Source organism: Triturus cristatus, chromosome 9, assembly GCF_964204655.1.
Source record: "Triturus cristatus chromosome 9, aTriCri1.1, whole genome shotgun sequence".
Classification (NCBI taxonomy): Eukaryota; Metazoa; Chordata; class Amphibia; order Caudata; family Salamandridae; genus Triturus; species Triturus cristatus.
Window position 1 is genome coordinate 762,788,267 of NC_140592.1, and position 21,797 is coordinate 762,810,063.

General features: G+C 41.2%; 1 protein-coding gene across 4 annotated transcripts in view; it reads right to left on the bottom strand.

Annotated features, from left to right (window-relative positions):
* The window catches only part of LOC146798803 (uncharacterized), a 53,334-nt gene that overhangs the window by 29,264 nt on the left and 2,273 nt on the right, over positions 1 to 21,797 (bottom strand). For 2 of the 4 annotated variants that reach the window (XM_085626106.1, XM_085626107.1), the window contains exons 2-6: positions 13,249 to 13,333; positions 11,414 to 11,695; positions 8,501 to 8,917; positions 8,126 to 8,182; positions 3,589 to 3,684 (exon numbers count right to left, since the gene is read on the bottom strand). In XM_085626106.1, the coding sequence (XP_085482232.1) occupies positions 3,589 to 3,684; positions 8,126 to 8,182; positions 8,501 to 8,917; positions 11,414 to 11,695; positions 13,249 to 13,297 (901 nt within the window). In that variant the 5' untranslated portion in view covers positions 13,298 to 13,333. Of the gene's footprint in view, positions 1 to 3,588; positions 3,685 to 8,125; positions 8,183 to 8,500; positions 9,014 to 11,413; positions 11,696 to 13,248; positions 13,334 to 21,797 lie in introns of those variants that run through there. The other 2 variants (XM_085626108.1, XM_085626109.1) reach the window with 2 other exon arrangements.

Below are 21,797 nucleotides of genomic sequence, written 5' to 3' on the forward strand. Positions count from 1 at the left end.
CCTCGAGGCGGAGGAAGAGCTCCTCGTTTCGCTCTCTGAGCTCCAACTACTCCCGGGTCTGTTCAGTGATCTCTTCCTCCCTGCGGTCTCCATTTTTTTCCAGAGTCAACTCGTTCCCCAATTTCCTGGGTCTCTACCCGGAGCTGCTTGATATCGGAGTAGATCTCCTGCCTCAAACCTGCGAAGTGTTCTCTGAGAGTCCCAACAAGTTGCTCCAGGAATCAGCGGGTAATTTGTTCCTCTGAATGTTCCTTAGTTGGTTCCATATCTTTCTCCTGGGACTGGGTTCTTTGCTGCTCAGGCCCGCATCCCTCCGTCTTTTTGGCACCCGGATTCTGGAGGAGATCCTTGATCGTCTGATCCTTTCTTGCCTGGGGTGTAGTCATCTCTACCCAACGACTTCGGTAGGTAGCCAGCCAGCTGGTCCATTGGACCGGCCTGATCAAGACTCTCACATCACCGGGTGGATCCGCAGACAACTTCTTTATTTGTCGTCGCTTCTGGTGGCTAATTCACCTTCAGGCCCGAAGGGAGTCTAGTGAGTGTCGCAGTGTCCCTTTAGCACTAGGTGGTAGCCTTTCTATACCGGTTATCTGAAGATCGCTTGCCGAATAGTGGAAGGAATCATGCCCCAGTCCCAGGATTTGACCTCTCGCCATCAGCCCCGGGCTGCAGTGTCTGGTAAGCCCGTTCCTGGTCTCAGTGCAGAGCTGGAGCTCCGCAAATGTATCCAGAGCATCTCCGCACCAGGGGTGGCTGGGCTAGTCTCTCTCCCCCAGCTTAGCGCTCATTCAACCACAAAAGCTGACAATCAATGGGGGGCTTACACTTCCCCTAATCCCAGTCCGGGTTGCTTCTTAGCCCCTTTGTTTATTCTGCCACTAAGAAAGGGCTTGGGCCTACCGCTGCGCCGAATTGACCGGTTCCGGTCCGTCTTATTCCCAGGGGAGCACCTCAGGGTGACCCCTGTGTCGGCTCGCTTTCCCCGCTCTACTCGGAATGCGGCCACCTCCAACGCCCCGGGCCTGGCTGGCGCTCGTATCGGTTCGCACCCAGTCCAGAGGTTCTCACCTGTAGAAGCAGCTCCCGAGCCCTCCTTCAGACAGTGACGGGGCGAGCCAGTCAGCCATCTCTCCATGTCGCTGCTCCCCAGCTGGAACAGGTGGCGTCCCGGGCCCTCACCTAGGCCGCACGCCGAGTCAGTGTGTCCGGGCAGAGCCCGTCACGGTAGGCTGCTCCCTCAGACACTCGGTCCGGACGCCTCAGAGGCTTCTTGCCAGCAGACGCCCCCGATTCTGTACTCTGTGGGGCGCTGTAGCTCACTTTCTGTCTTCACCTGCTCCGTGTCTGAGAGAGGCCCGCCGACCAGCCCCCTTCCTCACTTTAGCTCCTTCACCAGGTCGGTGATATAGGGCGTCGCCGTCACGGACCTGACTCCGCCGCTGCCCACAACTCACTCTGACCCCTCAGTATGTTCCCTCTAGGGCACGAAAAACTTTCTGCTGTGTTTGGGGTCCAGGGATGGCTAATGGATGGTAATTTTCGGCCTTGGCGAGCGGAGCTCCAAAGAAACGTAGCTACTCCGCTGTCATCTTGGCCACGACCCCTTAATTTTTTTTTAGCTAACGTGTAGCTCCATAATCTCAAAATTTTATGGCATGGTTATTTGAGGGCTCACAATTGGTGTTCACTCGCTTAGAAATAGTTGATGTATGTTTAAATCCGGAACTATGGTGGTCTTACAAGATGATTCATCATATGTCGATGATCTATATAGCACACAAATGGAGACATACAGAAACATCTTTGAACGGTAGATTAAATAATCAAAACTTAAGCTAAGAAAGACACAACTTTCAAAAACTGAAAATAGCACACCTAAATGTCATCTTTTTGGGCTACAAATTATCCAGAAAGGGGAAATGGTTGGTGCCTGACCTGCTAGAAAAACGTGCAATGGTAAAACCTTCAAACACACTTCACAAACTTCAAGTCCTAATGGGATTTTTGAGTTTTGGGTGCATGTCCATGAAATATTAAGTGCACAGAACCTGCTAACGCCCACCTTCTCAGATAGGGCATGAACAGAGGAATGCACAACATTTTTAAAGGAATTTCAGGTTGGCATGCTAGAAGCAAAATATTTGCAAACTGAGAATAACTAACTCACTGTGGTTAAACGGGTATTTACCTGTATATTTAGTCTCACACACATCCTTTACAGTGAGGAACAGCAGCCACTGTCTGCGATTCACTATTCTTCTCAACCCCTTGAGTGCCCCGCCCTTTCGCCCTGTGCCGGGCGTTTCATTAGCGGGCGGGGCTCATGACGAGATAGTCTCGTCATGGGCACAGCGCAACCGCGGCCCATGACGAGACCATCTCGTCATGGGCACTCAAGAGGTTAAAAGACCTGCTGTGTACTGTACTAATATTTAGAGTGGGCTTTGGGTCAGCTCATTGCTTATCACTGGTTGGCTTCCTTTGTCAATCTCATTTGCTTGCTTATTCGATGGCTTTCTCTCTCTCTTGTGCTTGCCCCTCCCCCAGAGCACAGCTACTTATGATCCTTTTAACTGGATGAGTTGTATCCTTCCATGGCTGTTAACAGGTAACTGCTTTTTTTTCCTTTATCTCTATGTGCCCAGTATGCTTCTTCACCACTCACATCCCCTTCTCCGCTTTCCATGTTGATTCCCTCAGCTTGTCTGTCGCTTTCCAAGCCCCTGCCCCATCCTGCACAGTTTCTTTTGTTCTGCCCCAAGCTAGTCAATTTCTCCCCTCCTTCCCCCAACCCGCTAACCATGCATTGCATTTCTCTTTTTTTTTGGAGGGCCCGGCAGCTGCAATTCACAACTGGACCACACCTTTCTATACCATGTGATTTAATGCACTTTTTATATATATTTTTTATTTACTGCTCCAAGATGGGAGTCCCCCATACTGGAACTGAAAATTAAAAGTTAATAAGAATAATAAAATGGCTGCTGCAGTGTGATGACGCATACACAGTGATGCTTGCATGCATATACATCATCACGCTGGGAACGTCTACTTTGTCTTTTTTTATGTTTTCGGTTGCTCTTCTGCATCAGCAACAAGCAGCGGCAAAGCTAAAGGCCAGCTAAAACTTTGTCAATGATGGTTTATTTTTATTTTTGGTTTTCTTACCTTGCATGCGATTGGCATTTAACTTGTGGGTCTTTTGGCCTTATGCCAAAGGCAATTGGTACAGAAAACTGATAGGATATCAGGGCCTCATACTAAAGATGAGACACCAACAATCTCATTGTGGTCAAATAAAGCACCATGATCAATAAGCATGTCCATCTGCAAGCCACGTGTCACTAAATTACAAACACTGGCATCTGTCTAGGTGATGCAAAGATGGAAGAACAAACAAGAAATTCAGAAAATGATAAGATGTAAAAGATTTGCTTAGGCCGCTTCCCCCATTCTTCATTCACTGGTGTACTGTTCTTTACAGGAGACTGTAAATAACCTAGAGGCTGTTACAAGCTGAGCACAACCCAATGGATTAGCTTAAATACATTTAAACTTTATCTTAGGACAATGGCAATTACTAACCTGTGTGTCTCTTCTTGCGCCAAGGCTCAGCCAGGAAATTGGTATATTCTTCATGCCTACCATTTAGCGAAAACATAGATCTGATAACAGGATCACCTGATATAAAACAATAATGAGAAGCCATAAACTGATGAAAATACACTACTAAAGAAATAAAAAGATAAATGAATGTTCAAGTGACATATGTTAGCTCAATTGACAAGATATTTCCAATTGTATTTAACTTTTGTCTGACCTAGTTGTTTGTTCATTATTATTGTTCATTATATATTTAAAGAAAGACCGTGTGCAACCGCTCCATCAATAACTTGAATTAACATGTAAAATGATGACTGGCCCAGTGAAGACATATCTGGTTTTTGCGTATTTAAAATGTTTAGTTATGCATCTACTTAGAGGGTTACATGGTTCTGGTAAGTTAGAAGTTTGGACAGAGTCAGGGTTCGAAATGCATCAAAGGGGAAAACATATCCATGATACAGATGACTATACAGAAAGTAATTATATAAATACTTTCAAAACGTAGGCATCTGCAAATTTGCCCTTAAATTATCTGCAACCTCTCATGCTTATTCACAGTGAGGTTTCCCATACCACGTTTGAAACATGTCTTTGAACTTCAGGCACTTCACGTATCACTTTCCATATAAATCAAACTACAACACCCTGTCAAGCATGCACTCAGATTCATGTCCAGGAATCTGATGCAAAAAGAAGTGCTTTGTGACCTCGTCAGTGGTATGGAGCACTAGACATACTCAACAAATTACAACAGATGATAATCTAGATACAATCTGCATCAGATTCTGATTAGCACTCACTATACCTCCAGAGCTACAATGGGAGGGACTTGAAATGTATTACAAAATGTTATAAATCCTGCAGAAAGTAAGTGGCAATACGTTAAAATGTACTAGGGCCTAGGGGTATGAAGAACTGTTGATACCTGTAGGATATTCACCAGTCCAGATCCAGACATTTTGGACTTGCATTATACGTATCAATTATCAGCTGGAACTCTGGTCTCTATGAATGAATAGATAATTATCGCCTATGTCATAAAACTTTGATATAAGGCGCAAAACATGGACAAGCACAGTTCAACACACCTGATTAACTGATCTCTGCCTGTAAGTGGTATGAGCTTGCAACTGCACTTTGAAATTGTTTGGAGTGGGGGATGACCTACTCAAGAACACTGCCATTCTTATTGGACATACCGTAAGTCAATGTCGGTCATTAAATTTTGAATACTTTTTTGGGGACAGTGCCTGGGATTATGGGCATCATGTAATTGTTTTTCTCAGCCTGGTTTGTTTGCTGCCCTTCTCAGCACTATTATAATGTTTTGGAAAAAAAGGAATGGAGATTGTAGAAAACCCAAAACTGGGTAGTAGAGAATCCCTATTGGAGGATGACACAGTGTTAGTTTTTAGCACGAAAGACTTTTGCGGAGCCTTACCAGGGATGGCACACTGCAGGACTCCTTTAATGAGGACACTGGGTTCACTTGCCTACAACTGGATAGTTCCATGTGAAGCTCGAGGCAGTGTCATGTCACAAAGATTTGGGCTAGGTGAACAAGATTTTATTGGAGGTTAACACCACTGTCTGGTTGTGGCACACACTGAACGCCCTTACTGGGGACAACACATTGAAACCAGATGCTTGGTTTACTTGCTTACCTCTGGGCATGCAGATGAATACAAATACAGTAATGCTAGCATACTACAATGCAAATGCATGACATTTGATTAATTTTGGATGAGAGAAGAGCTGTTTCTGTGATTACCACAGCTGTCCCTGGACACAGGTACAAAGTCAATTCCAAATTCCATCATCACCCCCTCCCTCCAAAACATAGCCTTCAGGGACTAAAAAGCATGGTCTTTGAGCTCATTAATCTCAATTGCTCTGTTAGAAGAAAGGTGTTTGAGAGGCAAGACTGCTACTTTTTTCTGGTCTGGTCTTTATGTCTAAGCACCTGACCTAATCTGTCCAATCAACCGCACATCCGCCTGGAGTATCACTGGAAAATGCAAATTCTTACTTGGCAATTGGTAACCTTTTAAGGCCAGGGCACTATCCATTGCATTCTATCCAGCATCCATGCAAAAGCCTTAGGAGAAGATAGACATTTCACTATCACTGGAGCAATGTGAAAGGTGTGAAGGTGACCTTGTCCCGAAACCACTTCCTAATGACCTTTTCACAAGCTGATATTTAGCAACTCAGAACCTACCACTAAGAGGATTGCTTATGCAGATACAATGAGGGAGAAGAGCGGATGTGTTCCGAAGAACTGTCTGGGCTCGTTAGGACAGGCAAACTGTCTGAGAAAGCCGTTGATGGCCACGTTGAGCCATCTTTAGCCTGGGAGAGCAACGCATGTCACATATGTCACTGTGCGAGCAAAGTAGCGGTAGTCCAGAGCAGAAGGAATTGAAGATGGCTGAGAAGTGGAATTTGCAAGATAGTGGGACTGCCCCTTCCATAAATACTGTACCATACAGAGAACCAGTTCTAGTGATGATGAACGGAAGTTGGAAGGCCACATGTAGCAGATCAGAGAGATGGATGGCTTCTGTTTAAAAGATGGAGAGAAGCCCTTATTCAACATTATAAAACTGTATAAAAAAGCCCCAGAGTGCATCTGCATTTTGCATTGCGAGAAGGTTAAGGTACTGGCAGGTTTGCAGAAAAGGAGGAGGAAACAAGAGCGCATATTTAGAATTTGGATTACTATGTTTGTTCAAAAAAAGGAGGAAATCTTTGAGAAGTACAGATTAAGTAGTGCCCTTATCTAATATTTAATTGCTGAAATGAATCCTCGGCTAGAGAGAAACACTTGCTCAACAATTTCTATCCCAACCCTTGTGCAGGTATTATGTTCCCTGCACCTCATGCACCTCATGAAGCTACCAGGCTGTAGCTGGGTGGGTTTCCCAAAGTGCACTTTCATGTTTTTTTCAAGCATTTCTGGATGCATTGCTCATTATGATTAATGATAACATTACATTTCCCAATACGGCACAGAAATGTCAGCTTACAAAATTAACTCTTTATCAGATAGCTCAATTCCCATGTCATGGGCTGTATTTATGGACACGTTCCAAAAAGTCCTTCATTAGAGAAGGGGTGCATCTTTACAAATCATAAGCATACTCATTCATTAAACATCCAAGTGGTGTGCAGTGTCTCTAATTTGATTACGGATATTGTGGCCAGATTCCCAGAAAGCACATGCAATTCTTTCACTGTTCACAATATTGGACTTTACGCATGCCTGCTTAGAGTAGAATTTGGTGAAGGATATTTACTTGGCAAATATTTATCTATTTGTCTTAGTATAAAGTGGAGATGTAGTTCTAATTTGTCACTACACTTATTGTAACATTTTAATTGTAGGTGACAGAACTTATGCTTTGCGATCCTTTATTTTAACACCTTATATGAATTCTACTTCTGCAAGTGAGAGCCACTACGATGCTGCATTTAAATTAACAAGAAATGTGACAGAGAGCACTTTTGGACTACTGAAAATTTGCTTTAGATATCTTCACAAGGATGGTGAAGTACTCCAATACAGACCAGACATCTGCTGCAAAATTGTAGCAACATGGCTATACGCCGCAGCATTGCCACATCTAGGGGAATACTCCTTATTCCTTCTGATCCGGGTTGGATGAAAAGGAGCAACCAATCCAACCTCATCACCCTAGAGATGACTCAAGGGCAGAAGATGGCAGAGAACAACGTTAAGAGACTACACAAATAATTTTTAAAGTTAGTAAATAATGACAGTTAGGCTTGTAAATTATAATTATCTTCTATACTACAGGTAAATTGTGTTAAATTGTCAACAAACATGCAGTGCCAAAGCGACATTGTCATCTTTGACATTACAAATGTATTATAGCACTAGTGGCTTGTACTAAACCACATGCTACTGCAATGTGCCATCTCAGCCTGTATGGTGACTGTGCGGCAAGATAAGGTTTCTATAGCACTTGTCAGCCAAGGCACAGATCTTGTGAAATCATCCAATCTGCCTATGGGTTGATGATGGTCGTTGGTGTGTTGGTTTATCATGTTGCATTACTGTATTTACCAGCATTTGTAATTTCCTTATAGTTTTCAGCAGCAGCTTTTTGCCCCTAAACACTAGTGTTTAGCTTCTTTTGCCATCCTTAATTTCTGAAATGTTTTTATTCATCAACACTGTATTTACTGACTTAAACTTTTACATCACAGGCACTCCACCAATAAAAACGGACACTTTCAAACAAAGCAGTATTTTCTACTTCCTTAGAAGCCCTTATAACACCAACGTTATGCCTTCTGATGGCATTATGTCAGCTTGGAAGAAAGGACGGATGCCTTTGTTTAGATCTTGTGGCATAATGAGTTGTAGGCATGTCTGTTGTTACGCACTCATTTTCGTCCTCTAAATCAGGGAGTGGAGACGCTGTTGCTCTGCGTCTGGGTGGTGCAGGTGGTGTGGGTGTGGGAGTTGGGATGTTATCATCCTGCATACCTGGCTGATAGTCCTGAATTTCTTCCTGTTCACTTTCATCAGTAATTGTAGGTAAATCTGTGAGATATATGATAATTATTTTAGTTCACTTAATTTTTTTTCATACATATACTTCAAGTATTTATTAACTGAAATTTTACATCTATTATCAAGTACTTTGATGTCATTTTGTATCTCCTTTAGATAAGATTACAAAATGTTTCATTTTAATACTCTGGCTATATTGTTAGACCTACAACTATAACTCCCATAATGCATCAGTAAGGTAATATTAATTTGTGAACTGGCATGGTTTTAAGTTTCGAAGTAAATATACATTTCTAAGAGTACAAAATACCTAAAACATGATTATATATTAAAAATTAAAAGTCTTACCTTTGGAGGTACTGGGTGTGGCAGAGGTATCAATGTCGGAGACCCAAACAACACTTTCTGGCTGAAACGTAGCCTCAATCATGTCTTCGAGAGGGGTAGATGGTGGCTGTGTGGATTTTTCTCCGTCTGTTCCCCGTGGCTCGGCAAGTCTGCTAGCCACCTTTTCTTTGGTACGTGAGCGCAGATCGTACCAGCGCTTGCGAATTTCTTCGAAAGTGCGCTGTGTCACACCAACGGCACTGATCTTGGCCTGGATGTCCGTCCAAATTTTTCTCTTCTCATTTTCTGGAACTTGCAGTGAGCTCTTTCCAAAAAGCTCACTATGGTGTGCAACACACTCTTCAATGAGCACCTCAAGTTCTTTATCACTGAATTTCAGCTTCCTCTTGCGCCCTTCTGCATCCTTAGCATTGCCATCTGTGGACATGTTGACCAGATTGTACAAAAACAGCCTCCAAACAAGGTCACAGTTGCTCTGTTGAGACAGCCTGCCTTCCTATGTGAACCTGGGTTCTGAAAACAGCAAATGAAGACTCACTTCCTCATTGTAAGGTCATCATGCTGCTCCAGAAAGCGGCATTTGCTGATCTGTGATTAATTATTTAGAGAGTTGCTCTTTAGTAATCACAAATTTGCAAATGTGAATTCTAAGGAATTTCAACATCAAATGCTAACTCTGATATATTAGGGACTGTAATTTTCAAAGTGCTATTCGATACAAATAGCAATGTTTTGGAAATAGCAATTACTAATCTTGATCGATATGACCCTAAATTCCCCAAATACGCATCTTAAAATATGATGGGTACTTTTGCTGGATTCATGGATCATGATATGACATACTGAGCTTATGGCCCACAGATTGCATCAAACCCAGTCCTCTGCAACTTCTAAACAAGAGGAATAAAGGATGTGATTTATCAAGACCCAGCTTTTCAGATAGAAGAAATAATAAAAAATATAGAGTCCAGGTATGTGATACTAATAAACAAACTAAAAGGCAGAGAGTTAACCTAATGTTCTCAATTGATTCGAATTCTAGTCAAGAGAGTCCTATTCTCTCTTATAAAGATTATAAGATGGAAAGTAATGGGGAAGCAGCGTGGATGGGGGATTTTAACACTGCACAACCATTCATTCTCATAAGTTCCCAACAGCTAAGTATCTATGAGAAGGACTGTCACATTCACTAGGCTAAGCATTCTCCTGAATGGGGCTAAGCATTCTCCCGGATGAGTCTTCTTAATTTTGGAGAAATAGTCACCATAATGACAAAGAATATATTTTCTTTTCAAGCGTCTATAAATCATACTCTAGATAAGATATTATTTGGAGCTCGAATGCTCTACTGAAGGTGTCAGATAGGGTAGATGCAGAGATCATTGTGATTGCAAACCACGCTTCAGTTATATGACTTATTACTTAAGGAAAGGTGAGAGAGAGTCCTTTTTAACAATGCCTCCACAAAAAGGAGAACTCTTAGATATTAGATTGAGGCTACCCAAGGAGAGAACACAGATACCAAATATGGCATACTCGAAGGGTTCACTAATTATTTCAAGGAAAGAAGTGGGAGTTCAATGCTTTTCCAGAAGTTATACTAAGGGAGTAAACAACCACAATAATGTATCATCCTTTCTAGAAGATTTAGAACTATAAGTTCTGGTACAATAAGAATGAGAAAGCCTTGAGCAGGCTATTATGGAAGAGGAAGTGGTGGATGTTATTATAAAACGTATCCACCCAATAAGGCCTCAGGCTTGCATGTGTCGAATGACAATTTATTAAAGATGCATAACTCATTTAAGGAGATGGGATCAATGACACACTTTGGGTTTGACACAGACATATTATGCTTATCTTGAGATGTTCCTCTTGTTTGCTAACACTCTCCTCCTGTAAACAACAGTACTCCAAAGAGTAAAGGACTGAGGGTAGGCTATCTTTACATATAACAAGTTTCTAAATTCCTAGTTTGTTTCCCCACAAAACACATCTGTTTGTGGATGATATTTTGACGCTAGGGAATCCGGAAAAATCTATTTCAAAATTACTAGAGATTCTGAGTATATTACTCTTTGGTGATTCAAATATTTTCTTGAGAACTCTGAGATGGTGAGTATCTGGCTCAGATTGGTTCAGCCAAGATCATGAATATCCCCCCTTAAATGGGCAAGAGAGAAAATATCTGGGGGGAGATATATATATATATATATAATGGCTACATCACAGGGGTGATATAAAGCAAGTTCTCTATCACTACTAGCTGACAGCAAAGGCGACTTAAGATGTGCTGTCCGTTACTAAGCTGTTGATTTGGCAGACGGCAGCAGTAAAATTAACATCCTTCCCAGATAATATATTATTTCAAGCCCACTATTCCAAAGCACATTTATAAAAGGGATTTATTTATATGAGGTGATAAGAAACACAAAATCTCAAGAAACGTGTTGTAAAAGAGGAGAGGAAGGACTCAGTCTACCCAGTACAGAAAACTATTGTAGACCAGTCAAACTACATTCTGCATTTGAATGTTTAATAACCGACTCATAGAAACATTGGTGCCATATGAAACAGACACCACTTAGCCACAGGATCAGGGACCTCTTAAATCTACCAAAGAAGCAGTGGCTTATGCATCAGATTTTCTAGTGGCCATTTGGTAAGGACTATCAAAACACCAGGGGATCACCTCCTTCCCGTCTCCTTTTACACCTATGCATATTAACAGGTTAAGTACTGATTTGCGGGAAAAGACCTTAAATAGACTACCTCTAGAATGTGAGAGCAATACAAAAACAATAAAGGTCTGTTCTCCTAATAGAAAGCAGCAAAATAAAGGGAATCCGAAATGTTTCACCAGAATTGCGATAAAAGTGCTGGGTTATACACATTCAAATCAACCCTACTTACCAATGTGGCTACTGATCCTTCTTCTTTTCTCCAAGTGTTGTTGGTCTGCAAAATTTGTTTTCTTTTCTTTTATACTGTATGCAATACCTGTGGAGGGGCTGATGTTTTGAAAGTCCTCAGAGCCTTGATCGGTCTTGAAACAGGGTTCTTCCTCTTTTTTAATGCTGAGTGTAGTATCTGTGGGCCAACTGTTGTCTTTTTTCACCATATCCAGATTGGCCATTAAATATTCCTCTTCTTCTTTTATTATAATTTGAATGTCTGTCATGAAATCCAGGTTTTCTGTTGTTGGAAAAATACAAAATATATACACATAAAATAAATGTTTATATCGCTCATACAGATCATTTTCTTTAATGCACTAATGCTCGCTTTTGGCAACATTAGGCATGTGAACTTAGACCCTCCTGCACTAAATTTGTAACTTAGGGCCTCATTACCACAGAAAATGTAATTGCCATTCCATAGATTTAAAAGGTAGATAAACCACAAATGTAACTGCCTAAGCTCTATACAAAGAAAAGTGTTCTTCAAAAATAACTTAACATGCCAATTCAAAAGATTAAGTATAGACCTAAGTGGTCTATAGGATGACAAATATTGTAAAACAGTAAGGTATTTATGAACAAAACCTTTGACAGACACAGATAAGAAAATCCCATACCTTCATCATTGTAGGATCAAATTCTTATTCTGTGAAATCCTTTTAGATGTTACCAAAGTAAAGGAAAAAGGAGGCCCTTTTATGTGTAGTTCTCTTACTGTTTCCTAAAAATAAATGATACTTTGAACTGAGGTACCTGACCTAAAGTGGATGGAGAAAATACCATGAGTCTAGATTGCCCAATGTGGTTGCCTAAGAAACACTATTATTTCAGATCTTTCTGGTAATGCAATTTTCAGCACGCTTTTTTAAGCAGTTTTAAGATCTTCAGTTCCCCCAAAACTAAGCTTTATATTGTATCACCTGTCTGACGCATTGTAATGAGTGGTTCCTGGATAGCATGTATCAACTTTAGCAATTGCACTGGAATATATGCATGCAGGAAGGGATTCTTGTTTGTATTCTGTTTATTCAGAAACCGGTCCATTAAAACAATAAAGAATACGAAGTGAATAAGAAACTGCAATATAAAAAAATTCTAATTAGCCAAAGTATCATACATACAAACCAAGGCACTTCATAAGTACACCAAATGTTATTAGAAAATCATTCTCAAGAATCTCTGCCTCCCTTCCATTATTCACCAAGTTTTAACAATCTACTCCTATGACTCTATGTCTTCCAAATGTAATTCACCGCACAATATTGAACGAATATAATGCTAGTCTCCAGATACGTAAAGTTCCTGAGAACAGTTATTTAGGCTAACACCTCCTAAAACGAGATACTCAGCAATTGATGAAACTTATAATCCTAAAGTTTCTTAATCCTGCTATACATCTTTTGCCCTTGTTCATTTTTAGCACGTACAACACAAACAAAAACCTACACCTAGACTGGATAATCAGGTCTGATGTTCCTATTTCATGATTAACACGGCATTAAAATATTTATCATGGCAATATTCTTGGTAAAACTCATGTATGGGTGTGTTTTTGTAACTGTGCACCAAATAAAATCTACTAAATGTGAGATACTAGCATTATTTGAACATTTCTCCTTTGATGGTTGAGAGGAACCTCTTTTTTTTTTTACCTCATCACACACTCTTCTTCCCTCAGAATGTACCATTCAGAAGTTGATGGTTGAGCGCCCTGTACATTCCATGTTAACACTAATTATCCATTTGACAAACCTGCATTGTAACAATGTACGTGCATTGCTGACTTACCCGAAGAGGGACCAATGCTAACTTCTCCGTTTGAAGGACGATGATCCATTACATTTAAACTTGTGAAATGTCACAAATGCATATCCTACAGAAAAAAACATCAAGTTCCAATAGAGATGTTAGAATTTGTATTCTTGGACTTTGAGAAATCAAACTTAAGCTTATCCATGTTGTTGGAAATATTTGCAAAAGAGCTATTTTTTCACATTCTAATTATCAATATTGAAAGGTACGAGTGCTGTGTCCGAGAGCATTTCTGTCTCCACAACCACCTATGATTGTAAGCTGCTTTTACATTTATGGATACTATGAAAGCAAGAATTAGCAAAGCCATTAAGTCTGGGTTTGATTTGCTTAAGCATGCAGCATCAACACTTGAGAGAGAGAGGCAGTGTTGATCTATCAGAAAGGATAGAGAGGGTTATAGTTGTGAACTAGCCCCCCATGCAGTTCAATGCAAGCACTCTACTTGAGACTGAAGTATACTTTCAAATATCCACTAGCATTAGGTAAGAGATGAATACTGTGAGTCAAGACATGATTGACCAATGCTCAAGCCAAGTGCTGAATAATGTTGGTTGAAGAAAGGCAATAGATTAAAGGGGCTGAATCACAGCACACTCTATTGTTAGCAATAAGTCTCTTTGACAGCTATGCTGCAAAAATTAAGACCTAACCTAAAAATGTAGATGATACCAAAACATACAAGTGTATAGTATAGGTATAGTGAAAAGTAATATCAATCTTGGAAAAAGTTTGAAAAAGGATTTTTAAGTTAAAAATTAATGTAAATTAATTTTATATATGTATTTTAAATGTAGAACGAAAGAAAAATGCTATAGCAAGACTAACTTAATGTTTAAATAAATCTTTAATTAATGTAAATATAGTAAATACAAATTGTATTTCTCAAGGTTAAATTAAAAAATAAAATTCCACTCAAAGTAAAATAAATACTATGCATTAATTATTGAAAGTGATTTCATTTGTAGAATTAATTCAAAGCAATTTGTTACATTTAATAAAATGTATTGTTATATTACTGTTAAATTAAAAAAAGGTTATTAAAATGGTTTACAATTAAATTATAAACATGCACTATTTTAAATCTTTTTGAACAATAACTTATACTTATTTATATTTTTTTACAATTTTAAATAAATGTAATTGAATGAAAACTATTTTCTATGGGGTTTTATTTTAAATGCTTACCTTAATAAATTTCCATGGGGCTAGGGGTGGGGGGTGTTGCAGTGGTTGGCTATGCATGGTGCTGGACTTACTACTGTTTTTTTTCAGTACTCACACTTGTAAGTTTGGCTCCACCCTTTTTTCCAGGGGTGAAAACATGACATTTTACACTCATGAATAACTTAACAGTAAAGTTATTCAACAAAAAGGTCCATGGCTTGCCCCTCCGCTCGGTCGGGAACCACCAAAATGCGAACAATATTTCGTCGGGCACACCCCTCGTAGTTCGCCAGCCTAGCCTTGCGTTCCAGAGTTTGCACCTGAAGCCGATTGATTGTTTTTTCAAGCACTTTCGTGGAATTTTGGAGCGTCGAGACTTAAACCTCCGGTTGCTTTGACCCGGTCTCCCAGGTAACGTAGTTCAGTGTGCATAAGGGGGACCTCGGCCGTCACTGTGTCAATTTTGTGCTCCAATGCTGATCGGAACCCCCATATGGCTTTCGTGACATCCATCAGGGTTGGGGCCTCATCATCCACTTGCTGCTTGGTTTCAGGCACAGCATTTTTGTCCTCAGTGGAATCAGCCTTAAAGTGAGTGAATTTCGCCAGTGTCAGCAGGTGGGTGTGCTTGGACCCTTTCGCAGTGGCCATGGCGGCAGTGGCGTGGTTTGAAGGTCACACCCGCGGCCTGTTGGGACCAAAGTCTGCAATCAAGGGTGTCAGGGGAGGCCGAAGGGCAGAAGGAGGTATTGATGCCCACAGACAAGCTTCGCTACACAAAGGATGCGTTTGTTCCCAGAGCACCCCAGGAGACAATGGCAGAGTTTTGTTTTTTGGGCCCCCACTTCACTCCAGACTGAGTTAGCACTGCGCCACAAGGACTTCCATGCCGCCAGCCCGAGGCCGCTTGTAGTGACTGTTTTGCCCAAAATAGTCCCTAGCAGCCATGGTCGCTTCGTCTAAACGACTCTCACAGTAACCCCAGTGGTATTAGAAAGGCCCTCGTGTTGCTGACCACTCTTGACAAATCTGTGGAGTCTCCTACGCCAATCGGGCTGTTAGTGATGGTATGGTGCCAATTGTGAGAGAGGGGAAGCCAATGACGTTTCAATTACAGGCACCAGGGTGTAGATGTAGGCTGTGGGCACCAGCAGCTAGACGCGGCGTTCAAAAGAGGCAGAAGGGGGGGGGGGGGGGGGGGACGTTGCTCACCCCCTGCCGTGAAGTCTGGTGAAGACGATGCTGCGTAGAAGGCCCCCTGCAACCCACAGCATGAGCAAATTGCACCCGGTGGCGCAGGTTTACCCGCAGACCTCAGCGTCGCCCCCGGGGCTGGCACAGGAGAATCACAGTGGCCGTGGAAGGGGCAGCGGTTATAAGGGCGGCGGAAGCAGGGGAGCCACACCTCTAGGATACACACCGGCGCCAGCAGGCTCCTCGCCCAGCGTTCAATGCAGCGCGATGTGGTGCCCAGCACCAGCTCTGCCAGGGGCCTCCCTGGGAGAATCTTCGTGCCTGCGCTGGAGGAACAATGGCCGTAGGCACGTCGAAGGTAAGCGGGGCCACACCCCTCTGGGACACACTCCGGTGCCAGCAGGTCACTCTATCAGCGGTAGGGGTGATACGAGGTAGCGCCCAGTTCCAGCGTCATCGGGCCCTCCTCTTCTCTCTGTGCGGTGCAGTGCCAGCTGCGAGAACACCGTTCGTGGTTGACGAAAGTCATCAGTTTCAGGGTAAGCGGTGCAGTAGGTGTTCCGGAGCACGGGGCCAACTAAATTACAGGGCAGGAACGGATATTTGTGGGGGAAACTAATAAGCTGGTGAGCGGAGCTCTACTCTTCTGTGGCCATTTTGAGTGCTGGTTGGCCACGCCCCCCCTGTAAAGTTATTCAAAAGTGTAAAAGTTAAACATGTAAAGTACTCACAAGTGTAAGTTAGCATTATGTGTAGCCTGGTTAGTATTTATCAGGTAGAGTTCTTTTGTCTCCAAGACAAAACAGAAGGAGGCCTGGATCCTATGAGTGATTGCGGTTTAGCTCATATTCGACTTTTGTAATTGAACATAACCCATCAGGTGTGGGAAAATGTATGTAGCGTGTTGTGCACTGCTTAATAGCTATAATGTTATATGATGTTATAAAGTTCCATCTTTTCCAAATCTGCCTACAGAATTTTGCTGTTAGATTGGCTTTTCCAAAGGCCCAAAAGTTGTCGTCGGGTTACACAATTATGTCTTCAACACTAGCAACTCTATCAGAGTGTCTAGCAAAGTGCCCATATTTATATGATTTTGCATGTGTGGACTTTCATTACCATCTCCAATCCCTGGGGCTGTCAATTGCCAGTGCAACTTACAGAAGAATGGGTGAGCAATATGCTACTTAACGTTTTCCAGTGAATAAAGTACATGCTGAAACCTTAGGCAGAAAAGCACAGAAGACAACACTGTAGACCATTCTCAAAAATATACCATGAGTGCATGATTTAAGTGTACGCTGCCTTGTCAAGGGATTACATCTACACCATGGATCAGCCAGACAATTATCAGCAAGAACACCTTCATCATTTCCACATATCTGAAGTCGGCCAAGATTGGTGAGCCTTGCAGTTAAAATGGGTCAAGAATCAGGTTGCACTTTTCTCCTGGACGGGCAAGGAAGTTGCCTACTTGCAGTAGACACCAATTTTCTTGTAACCTCAAAGCATCTGTAGAGTTAAAAGTTCTGTGAGCAGAGCACAGGACTAGTTTCTTGACACCAGTGTGCGGGCTGATCATACTCATGCTCCCCTTTTGGTGTTACTAACTTTTGCAGGTCCTAAAAATAAGGTGGCTTATCAATTAAACTAGCAAAGCTTGATTTTTTCCTATAACTTTAACTGCTGTGGTCAATTTTGCTCAACCAATGAATTCTTTTTATATATTGTAAGTTTCTTCGGCAATCATACTTGTTTGTTCAAGAGGAACCATGTGAGGCTGACTTAAAATAACGTTCATGCTTTGGGTTTTATCAATTGGTTCATGCCACAAACACTCATAAACCTAGTTCTACAGACAAAAATGTTTATTTCATATATGTATGTGTAGCTGTGAGGTTCTAGTATTTCATGTTTTTGTAATGAGATATTATGGCAATGCTAACTATTATTTGACGAATGTGTATTCTGCAGGGATATCAATATAGTGTGCCTCTTTACCTCTGCATGTTCCTTCTAAAACTGTGGCTAAAACAAAACACAAAAGGAAGAGAAAGCCAGCTGTACTGGGTCCACTCGCAAGTTCATTGTGCTTGCAGAGATCTCAATTGCAAGGCTCACTAATGGAGACTGACAGATGTTTTACATGGTCCTGGGATATGAATGTCTTTTCCTGATCACTTTCCCCAGCCCTGGTCTCTAAACTATATGTATTTGCTAAGGTAGCAGAAGAAATTTGGACAGCTAGGTAGGGTAAATGGTATGTATATATTTTGTAAGAATGACTGTGCTATGATGAAGGTTTCCGTAGCTTGCAGTATGTTTGGTAAACTTGGAAAAGTAACTGCTAGTCTTTTGAGGCTAGGCATTGACAGTGGCAAATGAACTCTCCTTCCAATGGTGCGTACTCCGAGGACAAACACTATGGCTAGAAAACTTCACCAGGGACCTAGAAAGGAGTCTTGTAATTCTCTGTTTCCCTCCAGATCTTCTTGCAATGGGGCCTCTGTTCGGAAATTGCATTAGCTTCTGCTAGTTAACTCTTCTCCTTCTTTTTGCGACATTATTTTAGTTATTTTCATGATGGATACTGCATGGAAACTTGGTGGTTTTAGGCTTAGATTTGTAATTAATTTGCTAACAACAGTACACTTAACCGTTGAACGTCTGTCCACTCTTCCAAGTCACTTTCAAATGACTGTAGCTGCATACTTTGTACTACTCCTTATTGTTTATTGCTAGTTGAGAGTGTGAAGGTACTCCCTTCACCCAAGTGTTATATGTGTAATGTGCATGATGGAGACAAATAAGGAATATTAATAGTATAGGGGATTTATCTTTTTATTTAACAGGATCCTATTAGCCCAAAGGGATTCAATGATCACTGCACGATGGTTACTATGAGATGCCTTTCAACAGTCCTAAATAGAGAACATACTTGGGATTTACGTCTCTGTTCGAGTTTTTATTTGATGCCTTTGAATGTCGACACATCACAGCCATTTGCCCCACTTTTGCATACCTTGTTCCCACTGATCGAGAACATTGCAGGTGGGGTTCTTTTCCTCATTGCACCACTCAAGCAGTTAATTGCCTGCTGGTTGCTCTTTTACAACTGTCCAGTCCCTGCGCCCTAAAAATCACGTCTTGAATTAACCTGTCCACTCTAGTCCCACCAACAGGCTGTCACACACTGGAAGTGTCCCATTCGTAACCAGTAGCTTGCCTCCAATTTGAGGCATCAGGTAGGCTATAGTCGAATGCTCTAAATGAAAGAGGGGTGCAGATGGAAAAGGTAACCTCATCTCTCCACTCCTTGCAACCACACTGTATCAAAAAGTCTCATTGTTTATGATCCCCTATCGATACCCCATCCATAGTCACCCCGATAATCAAACTGTTTGTCAAATTCAATTTTCACATTGTTGTGAAGAAGTGTAAGGTGACAGAGTTTAGGAGTCAATGGGTTGTGAATGAAACTGCGGTTGCAAACTATTAAACAGAAACTCCATCGAAACGTGTCAGTGTTTAATGGTACAGAGAATTGTGATGTAGATGGTAAAACACAAACATAACAACCAGATGTCATATAGAAAAGATTAAACAATATTAAAGGTATGTTTGAACACCCTTGTTTGTAATTGTTTTTTAATGGGGTTAAATTATAATCAGGCAAGGGAATTACAGATTTTGTCTGGGGCCACAGAAATAGTTCTTTGATACCAAGTGGACGTTCTAACATTGGGGATCTCGTCTCGGAAGGTGCGGTGAGAGCGTAAGAAACATGTGGGGGGAGTAGAAATGGAATTTATCAGCAAATATGAAGAGGGAACCTGGTTGCGTACAGGCCTGTATGTAATAGCAGGAAGAAAAAAAAATCACATTTAGGGATTTGGTAGGAATTTCTAGAGGGGACAGATCTGAGTTACGACCACTCACTTCCTCTGCATCTGCCCTTTGTCAATATGTCCTTATGTTGCTGGTTAATGAGTTAAGTTTTATAATGGTGTGTAATGGAATACCATCTTTGAGGCTAATGATTTAGACAAGCTTAGAGAAGACAGTATTATAATTTGTTGCACATGTGAAAAAGATATCACTATTGATAAGTGTATCAGAATTTAATGCAGAGCAGCAGAAGGTTAGTGCAAGGCTTGCAGAACCAGTGTATGGCTAAGATGTACATATATAACAACAGACAGATTTTACGTTTGCTGGTAAGGAGTGGTATTTATACACAATAAAACGGTAATTTACTTAGAATTAGGCTTTTAAATTCATATTAAACTTTCTGGTCAAAAGCAGATTGCACATGTATTCGGGGCTTGTTTATTTTCACTTTTGTTATGTATAACTTGATTGAAGCTAGACAACATCAATTGCCCTGTCACCAAAACATAACTAAAAGTTGTGCAAGATTTGCTATGAATAGGCAAACGTAAACAAAAGAGCTCTGGAAAACTAAAATAGAACACTAGTCTTTATAGCTTGCTTAATAGTTCGTGACTTATGGGTTTTTTCAGTGTAGGTTAGAAAATTGATGCCTTTTTTATGATAAGAATTCCTGTATAAATTGAGTTTCTCACAGCATGCAGTTTTGTTTTAAATACACATGAACATGAATTAAAGAATACTTCCTCAGGAGTTGCAAGAAGAGTACCAGATGTAACAAAGATTGAATCAGAGGTAGCAGCTTGTGCTTTTGGCAACCACTAAATTACCTCCATGTCTAAGAAGTGTGCCCGTTACTATACAGGCCAGTACCAACCAGACCCACACACAGAGAAGTGTTATTTGACGGGATATTGTAGAGAACCAGAGGAAAAATCGGGGCTACATCTGCAAAGAATGTCTTGCGGAAAGAACAGAACTTGGAGTATTGACGTTTACTGGTAAGTGATGCAAGCACATGCACTTTCTCCTCTGAAATTTGTGGAGAACTGGAACTTGTGTGTAACTGGGCTAATACTCATAGATATATCTAAGTCAGTGAAATTTGGGGGAGTGGTCCTGAAATATTCTGACCATGACAGCAGCGTATTCAATTAAAATATAGGGTCTGTCAAGAGGACATGGGTGAGGTTGACTGGCAGAGTAGAGGCTTTGGTTTGTCACTGGTGAAAAATACGTAAATTCTTGAAGTCCTTCATATGAATGCTATGATTGTATGTTGTATGGTAAGAGCTTAATAGCTGGTAAAAGTTGGCTAAGTTGAGAACATGCTATGCAAATTTATCTATAGGAAATTATGTGTCCTAGAGGCAAGAGGTTCCAAACTCAGTGTGATATATCAGAAGTTTGAGTGGTTGTTGCAGTGATCTATGTGTAACAACTTTCAGGTCACAGGTTCCTATTCCAGTAATATAACTGGGTGCCATGGTCCGACGCCAATTGGAACATTCCAACCCAAACTGCCAAGCCTGGTTCCCTCTAGATGAGAACACAAGCAACCCCAGATACGATTTGGCCTTATTGGTCCTTTTCTATCTAAGCGAATCTCATTTTGTGTTACCGGTAAGCCAAGACATGGGTCCTGTACTCACAGTGCCACAAGGATAAAATGTGCATCTCTTGATGAGGCTCAACAAAATCGAAACCGGTAGAAAGGACCTGGCATGGCATAGAAGTTCAGGCTAGACTGTTTCTATTGGTGAAGTATCAAGGTCAACTTGCATATGATTGGGTCCTTTTCATTTCCTGCATCTTATGTATATCGTTTTCATTTATTGTCAATAGCTTTGCAATTTTTTTTTGCATGCATATACTGAGCAGAAACAGATTGTATTGCGTGTCTCACCGTCTTTGTGAAGAACATTGATTTATACCTGCTTTGTACAGATGACAACTGTAGCATGGCAAAAGGTGTTCCAAAAAGTATCTCTGTGTAACACTGAGGACCATTTGTACAATAGCATTTTTGCTGTAGGTAACAGCCCGATTTGCAGAATCGGGCCGTTTCAATCTGCAAAAATGCTTTTTCATATGTACAAAACACAAATTGTGATTCGGAAACTTTTTACCTAATCTCAATTTGTGTTTTGTGATTCGGTATTTGGAATGGGCGTGTTTAGGTGCCTCTTCCAAATACTGAATAACAGTGCCCTGTATGAATGTTTTGTGACCGAATTATGGTCGCAAATCATTCATTTTTTACTGACACCTCA